Source organism: Choloepus didactylus, chromosome 12, assembly GCF_015220235.1.
Source record: "Choloepus didactylus isolate mChoDid1 chromosome 12, mChoDid1.pri, whole genome shotgun sequence".
Lineage (NCBI taxonomy): Eukaryota > Metazoa > Chordata > Mammalia > Pilosa > Megalonychidae > Choloepus > Choloepus didactylus.
In genome coordinates this window covers 52,146,088-52,156,419 of record NC_051318.1, presented here as the reverse complement: position 1 = coordinate 52,156,419, position 10,332 = coordinate 52,146,088, and the positions used below count along the sequence as shown (strand labels likewise).

At 36.0% G+C, this 10,332-nt stretch overlaps 1 protein-coding gene and 1 pseudogene across 1 annotated transcript; one reads left to right on the top strand and one right to left on the bottom strand.

Annotated features, from left to right (window-relative positions):
• The first annotated feature begins 2,991 nt into the window (after positions 1 to 2,991).
• LOC119507050 lies at positions 2,992 to 3,563 on the top strand (annotated as a pseudogene).
• Positions 3,564 to 8,559: 4,996 nt separating this feature from the next.
• Positions 8,560 to 9,711, bottom strand: LOC119507049 (voltage-dependent anion-selective channel protein 2-like). The gene has a single exon (XM_037800111.1). The coding sequence runs from the start codon at positions 9,667 to 9,669 to the stop codon at positions 8,785 to 8,787; it is 885 nt and encodes a 294-aa protein (XP_037656039.1). The 5' UTR covers positions 9,670 to 9,711; the 3' UTR covers positions 8,560 to 8,784.
• Between the last annotated feature and the right edge of the window lie 621 nt (positions 9,712 to 10,332).

The window sequence follows — 10,332 nt, the reverse complement described above, 5'->3', positions numbered from 1 at the left end:
GTTTCTCCCAGGCAAACTCGAGTAGCAAAGGTATACCTTCAATGGCCATCATCAAAATGTCTCTCTTGGCTACAGCAGCCAGCTCCTTCTTTCTGAGTTCTTATAGGCCTCCAGTGATTTAATTAAGACCCATGCTGAATGGGTGGGACCACACCTCCATGGAAATAATCTAATCAAAGATATCACCCACAGGTGGGTGGGTCATGTCTTCATGGAAACAATGTAATCCAAAGATTCCAACCTAATCAACACTAACATGTCTGCCCCAACAAGATTGTATTGAAGAACATGGCATTTTGGGGCACATAATACATCCATACCAGCAAAATATGTGTTTCTAAAATAATATATTTTTTTAATAAATGGAAAGAAAGTATCCTCAAGACAAACCAGCCTAGGAGAAAGATAAACTATGAAGAGAAAGGACAAAAATGAAAGCCTTTTAAAACAAAATTTACTACTTATGCACTCCTATCAAAAATATGTACCCATATAACAAAAATGGAATGATATAATAAGTATTGGTTCAAGGGAAAATTCACTTTTAAATTAGAAACATGACAGTAAAAATGAAACATAAACAACAAAAATAATAGAAAGTTGGATTATAAACTTAAGAAATTCTCCCCCAAAAATAAAGCAAAGTAAAAGAAATGGAAAACAGAGGAGAAAATAAAAGAAAATTAAAGGACCTATTTTAGAGGCTCTATGTCCCAATAAGATAAGAATTTGGAAAACAAATAAACAAAAAGAATAGATAAAAGGGAGGAGAGAACATATGAGGGAAGATGATACCTATGGATAATTTAAGAAAAGCTCTTTAAGAATAATAATTTTTTAAAAAAGTTTCCAATTGAAAAGGCTCCAACATGGTTAAAACACAATGGGTGAAAATTGACCCAAGTCAAGGAACATTATTTTAGAATCCTTTTCCTTGAATCAAATAAAATATCTGATAGCCTCCAGAGAGGAAGACAATACATAACATAAAAAACTACATGAGACAAATGATTCCAGAACTTTCAGCAGCAACACTGAAAGCAAGAAAACAGTGAGCAATATCTTCAAAATTTGAAGGCAAACACGTTACAGCCTAAAATTCTAAACCTAGCGACATTATCAGTCAGATGGAAGTGTAGAATAAAGACATACTCAGACGTGTTTCATTGCAAACAAATTACCTAAACAGACCGTTTCAAAGCAATCTACTGGAAGACTTAATTTCCAGAACAGAGGATGAAAGCATGCCAAGGAAACAGAGACCCAAGGAATGGGATGGCTAGTACAGTAGTTAAATAAAAGGAATTCTCAGGATAATAGAGAAGGTTTGAATCAGCTTGAAAGCCAGTTTAAAGGATGTACAGCCCAAATTAAAGAGGCCCCCTGACTTTGTCACTAGAATTAGTACATGGTTCAAAATATGTTGCTTCCAGAATCTCCAAAGTTGGGCCCCATTGAATATTTCTAGGATAGGGATTTGAGGTGGTGCAGATTTGTGTGACCATTTAGAATAACAAAGACAGACTAATAAATAAAATGTGGATAAATTTATTTCAAAGGGAAGTGGGCTGAACCAGCAGGTGAGACAAAAAAAAAAAAATTGGTGTGGATACTGACAAAAATACTTTCAATTAATAGAGAAGGTGATGAGTGTGCTTTTTCAACTCCCAGCACTAAAATGTTATTGAGAAAAAGAAGTTTGAATATGGAATCACATGATCAAAATAAATGCTGCATCAAAAGAAAGTATTCTTTGTGGTGTATCTGATTATCAGAGAGCTCATATATTAGCTGCATATAGGCTATTTTGAAACTCACTTGCTTTATGTATTTCCCTTTAATAACCTTCTCCTTGAGCTTATGTTAACAAGCTCGATGGCATATTGTGATCCCTTTCCAATCCCTAAACTTTATAGGAAGTCAGCATGCAGCTGGAGTTTGTAATGTGGTGATGCATCCCAGGACTTTCTTTGACAGCATGTGGCACTTCAAAGCATGTTCAAAGGGACCAATACAGCTGATCCTGGGACAGCCTCTGAATGGCAAAGGAGTCAGCATGTGAGGTGCCGTCTTTGAAGAACCACATGCAGCAGTAGATGTCAGAGCTTCGATACATATGGTATGTTTTACTTGAAGAGTCAAGAGCAACCTGGGAAGAATTAAAGCCTGCTTCACTCAGATGGAAAATAACATTCTTTGTTACTTAACCATATACAGCAAAACCCATCATGACATTTATGTTTTGGAAATACAGCAAAGTAAGGAAGAAAGAGATGGGAATTCAGGAAAAACAGCTGTGGGTATATATTTTATCCTTTTTGATTTTTAGGCTAAAATAAAATAGTGTACATAATCACAACTATAGCTTTATGAATTACACAAAAATAAAATAATGTATTTATTCTCTATAATACCTAAGTTATTTCCTGTTAATGACCCAATGGGAAATGAGGTCCATTTAACCTTTCATGTCATTAACCTAAAAAGCATTCCATGGAAGTCTAAATTTTGTTTGCGTATACTCAGAATATCACAACAACCTATCCTCTTGAATAGAATTGCTGTTAAACCAGTAGCTTGGCTTTGGGACAATTAAGCAAGCCATTGATTGATTTAATGTGTTACTCCCTACCTGTAATTTTGCTGAGAATAAATACAGCTTTAAGCCTTGGAAACAATATTAGCTGAATCAACACAAGAGTTTTCAACGGCACAATTTTAGTCGAGAATGGACTCTAGAACAAATGAACACCTATTCAATTAAAATAAAATTTGCATTATTTTGTTGACTGGAATAATTACTGTTTTCAATTTATAACTAAGTTTATTAGCAACATGTAAATATAATCTAAACTCTTCCAAATATGGTTATCAAAAATCACAATGTAGACTGTTCATGGCGGTTCCGGGGCCTCCAGCATTTTTCCTGGTTGTAGATATGAATCTTTCTGAAGTGGAGGCAGCAGTGCTTGAGATGATTGCTGGTGTGAAATGACTGAGTACAGACTGGTGGTGGTTGGAACAAGTGGGGTTGGGAAAAGCGCACTGACAATCCAGCTAATCCAGAACCACTTTGTAGATAAGTATGATCCCACCATAGAGGAGTCATACTGAAAACAGGTGGTTATAGATGATGAAACCTGTCTGTTGGATATACTGGATACAGCTGGACAAGAGGAATAAAGTGCCATGAGATACCAATACACGAGGACAGGTGAAGTCTTCCTTTGTGTGTTTGCCAACAATAAATAGCAAGTCATTTGCAGATATTAACCTTTACAGGGAGCAGATTAAGTGAGTTAAAGATTCAGGTGATGTACCTATGGTGCTGATAGGAAACAAGTGTGATTTGCCAACAAGGACAGTTGACACAAAACAAGCCCATGAACTGGCCAAGAGTTACGGGATTCCATTCATTGAAACCTCAGCCAAGACAAGACAAGGGTGTCTTAGATGCCTTTTACACACTCATAAGAGAAATATGTCAATACAAAATGAAAAAACTCAACAGCAGTGATGATGGGACTCAAGGTTGTATGGGGTTGCCATGTGTGGTGATGTAACAAGATACTTATAAAGTTATATCATCAGAAAAGAGCCACTTTTAACCTGCACCGACACCTGGTCCTGACTTCCCTGGAGGAGAATTATTCCTGTTGCTATCTTCAGTCTCACAGAGAAGCTCCTGCTACTTCCCCAACTCTCAGTGGATCAGTACAATATTCTTTACTTGAGAAGTTCTCAGAATAACTACCTCCTCACTTGGTTGTCTGACCAGAAAAATGCACCTCTTGTTACTCCCCAGTATTTTCTGCCCTGGGTGTCCTCCTTCTCTCCACCCTAACCCCACACCCCAGGTTTTTCATTTGAAAAGCAATTCATGCTCCAAAACAGAAGCAAACTGTAGACAGGAAATTGTATTGAAAACAGTGTCTTGGGCTCTCTTAAAGTAGCATCCGCTGGTGACTTTTTTTTTCTTTTGACTGTTGAACTTGGAACTATGTTGGTTTTTGGAGAAATGTCATAAATTACTGTTTTGCAGAGAATATAGTTAAGGTTGCTGTTTGGTTTGTTTATAATGTTATCAGCTACATTCTCTAAACTGGCATCAGCTCTGTATTCATAAATACAAGAGTAAATACTGACATTTGAGTCTATCCTAGTCTTCTCAACTTCATGTAATTAAATCCAACTTTGACAACGAAGTGCCTTTTTCCTAGAAGACTTCCTTTACAATAGACTTCCTTTACAATACTTCAGTGAAATCGATGTCTCAAAAAACATTATGAAAATGAAGATGCATCTATATGGTAGCAGATGCCATTTCTTACATGTATTAAGTTGGTCTTCTAGGGGCCTGATTTTGGGCTCTCCAAAGAGAAAATGGAAACTGGGAACAATTATGAATAACCTCACTTAATTTTTACCTAATCTCCACACTTTTTTGTAGGCTACTACCTATAAATTGTACATTATTTGTTTATTCTAGCTTACTGATAAACCTGTGTTTGATGAACTTCCAATTGTATTCAAATTTGGGTCACACCAGATATTGTAAAAAAGTTGGGTGCAGTTTTGTTTAATATCTGTGATCAATTATTTTCAAGCCTCAGATGTAGTATATTAACAGACAAGTTATGTTTTCTCTGCATATCATGGTATCTTTTTGATGTATATAACTATTGCCTTCAATCTCCTCATCCCACCCTTGCCCCTCACCACACATCAATGGGTACTTGATTAATTATTTCATTTTGGTAAAGTATGGTGCTAACGAACCAGGGTCACAGTTTCAAAACTGGAACAAACCAGTTAGCATCAGAGATAGACAAATCCTTCCACATTAATAATTGCACCAGTAATTCCAGCTAGTAGTTTTGCCAGATGCATGCTGTAGGCCCTGCAAGGAAAGATGTCACTTAGCACAAATCCTTCACCATGACTTGGTGTTCTAAGGAAGGTCATCTTAGAATTCTTTATGAATAAAGTATTTAAACCTTTTTTAAGCCATGTAAAAATTCTAAATTAAGCCAATAGTTTATCATGTTAAATATTTTTTTTTGAGAATGAGAGTGCCTCAAATCAAAACCTAAAAAGTTTTTCTTTATACGTAATGTCCTCTGAAGGATTTAAAATGGATTTTGATTAATTAGTCTATGCATACCAAATAGCCAAAGCTGATGAGTTTGTTCAAAATAAGTAGTCTTTGAATTGAAATTGCTGTTTGAGAAAGGGATAGAAAATACAAAACAGACTTGGATAACTTTTGATAAAAGAATAATCCCAAATGGCCGCTCTCTGTTCTGATCTTCTAATTCTAAATACTTACTAAGGTCCTCCATTTAGTTTGAATCTTCATTTGATAAGCAAACTCAATATTACCTTGAAAGGAATTCAGAAGAGGGAAAGAAACATACTGTGCCCAGAGTATAATAAACCTGGAGAGTTGTGGTCCTTAGTGCTGATTCTGGGGGCTTTCAGAATACAATTATCGCCTGTAAACAGAAGCTCTCTCCTTTGTTTTTGCTCCTTTTGGAGCACGGCTCTGATATTTTCTTGAGGCTTGATTGAGGCTTACCACCTCAACCAATCTTATTCTTTTTTAAAGTGTTTATATGACTGGTAGCTTGACTCTTTTCCTAAAAAGTCTGTTAAATTTAATTTAAAATAAGAAGAAAGAGATAGTTACTCATTTCAGGCTCTTGTGCCCTTATCTCCTTATAGTTTTCTCAGTTATGTTCTAAACACAGAAGTATCTGAATCGGGCCAAAAGTCAGACTTGAAAATGTTCTTTTATTATCATCTTAAGAAGTTGAACTTAGGTGTGAGTTTTGGCACAATAGTGTGCCAAAACTATAGTTTAAAAAAGAGTTGAATAACTTCAGTAAGTGTGGTATAAAATGTGGTGTTTTGAATATGTTTGTGATTGCTGAAAACAATGTTAGGTTACCTCAAAATTTGAAAATCTCTCCCCAAGTTAAGTGCCTGGCCAGCTGTCATAAATTACATATTCCTTTATGTATGTTGTTTTTATTTAAGGTTGCAAGTTAAAGAGTAAACATAAGATGTTCTGTTTATCTAAAGGTTACCATAACTAATCTGTTAATGAATCTATTAAGTGCTATTTAGAAAAAAATCAAAATGGAAAAATTTTGAGAAAGTCAACAACCGTTAATAGTGTTAAATTGTAGTAATTGAAATGAGCACCAGTTGAAATATCAATAGTTCTGTTCAGTCATTAATTCCTGGATATATATTTACAAGTATCAGCTGAGTCTATCTATCCAGCAAAATAAAAAGAATAAAAACTAAATATTCATGAAAAACTATATCATGATTCCAAAGCTACATAATAGCTTAAAGAGGATAATGGTGTTACAGATGAGAAACAAGAGAAGGGAAATATCACACCAAAGATGTCTCTGTTTTTTTCAGAAACTTGAAATCCTTGGATATCATTGGAGAAACTCATGTGGCAGCATTCAACATTTATTTAACTGCTTAGCTCATGTTCCTCTCTACAATAGCACTGACCACATAAAAATCTATATTTTTCCAGTTTTTAAAAATATGACATGTATCAATAAATATAATATGCTAATGTATATGTAATAATAAAATGTATACTCATGTGCCCACCAATTAGAATCAAATATCATTAAGGGCCCTTTTGCTCTGCTTTTATCTTCTCATCTTCTTCCCTTCACTCCAAGAAGTAACTATTATTCTCAATTTGGTATCTTTTTCCTTTGGTTTTCTTTACAGGATTGCCATAAATGCATCCTATTCTAAATAATGCCTTATTGAAAAATTATATATAAATATAAATCCTTTTGGAAGTTGCATTTTTAGCCTATAATTTGTAAGTTAGTTTCATGTTGATGTGTGTGGCTAGAATTTATTCATTTCTCAGCTGTGTAGTTTGAATTATGACTACCCTCCAGTGAATTTGTCCATTTTCTCTTAGATGAAAATGTGAATTGTTTTTGTTTTTCTTTTTAGTGCAAAACTGCTACTATTTAAAAAAATTCTACAATACACCTACAAGTGGGGTTACTGGTACATAGGTATTGAGATCTTCAACTTTATAAGATAATGCAAAATTGTTTTAAAAATGAGTATTCCAATACACATTCCTCCCAGCAGGATATGAGTTTCCTTATTCCATATATTGTCCAATTTCTTACTTCTGTCAAATGCATGAAAGTGAAATACTATTTCTTTGTGATTTTAATTTTTACTACTCATAATTTGAACGTATTTTTGTTTATTTTTACTTATTTATTATTACTCTTCTGTCAAATATATAAGTTTTAGCAGTTAATTGCTGGTTGTTTGCTAATTATTTTTTTCTTCTTAGCTTTGTCATCTTGTTTTTGATGTCATCTTAATTTTAGATTTTATTTTAGCTTGTTTTGAATTCTGGATGCCAGTCCTTCCTTGGTTAGCAAACATCTTTTCAAAATGTGCAATTATTTTTTTTGCTTTTTTAATGTTTTCTTTTCAAGAATAAATTTCTCATTTTTTATGTAACCAGCAATTTCAATAATTTTCTTTATTGTCTATGCTTTCTGGAGTCTTGTTTGAGACAGAAACAAGACTCCAAAAAAAAGAGAGGCAGAGAGAGATGGGGGAGGGTGGGATCTGTCACAGTTTTTGCAGATTGGCCTATAAGATCATTGTCCTTCAGAGCATTTCCATATAAACAGTTTACAGAGTAGCCCAAGGCAAAAATGTAGAAATTCCCAGGTCTTTTCTGTGCATGTGTCTTCCTCGTAGACCCCAGCATTGCATTGTGTGTCTCATAGCTGGCAAACTTTTGCCCCTTTGCAGGTGTGATTTGACTGTTCTGAGGAGATCATTGTGAGCTACCTTCTGGTGCTGGACAAATTCTGGGAGGATTAGCTTATGACTAGTGTCCTGGTTCAGTCCCTTAGGCTGCCATCACAGATTGACGTAGACATACATGCTGCCAGTATGTGCATGGGGTACTCTGCTCCCTCTGGAATTTGGATCAGAGACCTGTAGTGGGAGCCCAGGCCAACTCCATGAGGAGCCAGTGAGGTGATTGGGGAGGGTCCACAAAAGGAACCCAGGGGAGCTTTTCTTACAATTTTTAAGTTGCTTTTTTCCTCATTCAGCACTTTCCCTGTTACTGCAGCCCTCTAATTATTTTCTGGAGCTCTGAGAAAGATGATCCTGCCAGTTCTTATTGGTTGTTCTAATCTTCTGAGGAGGCAGGATGGGAGAAGGGGATGGAGACCTAAAATGTCTCTCTCTATCATCTTGACTGGGATGTGGGCTATTTCTCTTTATTTTTCTGCATCTTTGCTCTATTTCTTAATTTGCTATAACTCCAAAGCCTCCCCCATTTGACTTTCTTTCCTTCTAGTCCAAAAATTTCCACACTGCCCAAACCAAAACACATCTTGTTTTCTATCTTGTTCATCCTTTCTTTTTTTTTTTTTTTTTTTTTTTTTTTGCACAGTTTTCATAAAGGTCTATTTCATTATTGCATTATTGGTGGGTAGCGCATTTAACAGTTAAATACATTTAAATAATGTATAGGTGACTGCAAGACTGCAGCATTGGTAACTAGATAACCAATTCAACTAGAAACCAGCTAACAAGTAACTGTCTAAGTATTTAAAATACAGCTCTTGTTTAGATCATCCTTTGTTTTGATCACCTTCTTGGGGGAAAAAAAAAAGCCTGCTGGTCACAATGGAAATATATTAAGGCCAAATCTTCCAATATCCATTCCCAGAGGTTTCTTCAGCTGGATTAAGCCTCCAACTCCAGAGCAAGCCCAAGTTTGTGGCCTCCAGCATTAATGCTCTTCCCATCTACCAGAGCAGACAATGTAAGCTTCACACCAGGCCTCAGAGTCTGAGTGTAGCCCACACCAATTAAACTAGAATTGTTGACTTTTGCAGAAATAGAAGCAGTGGGATCCAACTGATATTTAGCTGCAATGCCAAAACGAGTGCAGTTGGTACCTGATGTCCAAGCAAGGTTTACTGAAGTGTCAAGATCTTCACACACTTTCTGATAAATTGATCCTCCAAATTCTGTCCCATCATTGACATTAGTGTGTAGCTGGAAGTCTCCAGTCCTGTAGCCCACTGCAAAGTTATTCCTTGTCAGCTTTGATTTGGCACTGTCAAAGGTCATCTGGTAACCAGCAAGCCAGCCCTCACAACCAAAGACGGCAGAACCGTGGATTGCAGGTCCAGCAAAATCAAAATCAACATCACAACCAAGGTTTATACACTCCCTCTTGTAAGAAGACTTGATTTTACCACTTTTCTTTCCTGTGTTTGGTGAGAAGGTGGTATCAAATGTCAGTTTCAAACCTTGACAAATCTGGTCTTCAATTGCGATTTCTGTTCCCAGAGTGTTATCAGTGTTCCACTTTTCTGTGAAAGTGAGACCATACTCACACCATTTGTATTTGGTCTCCAAGGTCCCAGTAACTTTACCAGTGTCTGTATTAGATGAACCAGATGTTGAGAATTCCACGCCACTGCATGACTTTGTTTTCACATCCAGTTTCACCAAGCCAAAACCAAATCCTTTGTTGAAAATATCTCTCGCAGCTTTGCCAAGGTCAGCATATGATGGAGGAATACACATTGGCCTCATGCAGCTCTGCCCATAGGTCGCCATGGCGAGGCCTTGGGAAGGGGTGATCTGGTTGTCTCTTGAAGGGGGCCGGCGCCGCCGCCTCTCCGCTCGTGGCTGAAGCCGCTAGGCTAGTTCAAGACCTGTTCATCCTTTCTGTAGCATTTCATACAGTTGAAAATTCCCTCCTTTTAGAAAGAAAGCAATTCTTTCCCTTTCTGACACCACGTTAGTGGTTTTCTTCTTGTATCACCAGATACCTTTTGAATGTCTTTTTTGGTGTTTGCTCCCTACCCAAATTCCAAATATAAGAATTTCACTAAGCTCAGCCCTTTTGGCCTTTCCATACATATGTAAGTTTATATATAGATATAAATTTTTAACACATGTATTCGTATAAATTTTCACATACTGAATGATATCATTGACAATCCAAACTGCAGCTTTGGACCTCTAATATACTTTTTAAATTTAGTATTTCTAAACTTAACTTTTTCATTGTCTCTACCTTCTACCTTATAGTCACATTCTTTACTTTTGGTTAATGTATTTATTCCCATGAGTTCAGGAAACATCTGTCTTGTTTATTATGGCATCCCCTTGGCACTGTTTCTAGCAGATATTAGGTGTTTTATATATTTTTGTTAAATGAACAAACAACTGTTGAAGATAAGTATCAATTAATATTGACAGGAGACTTTAATGCTT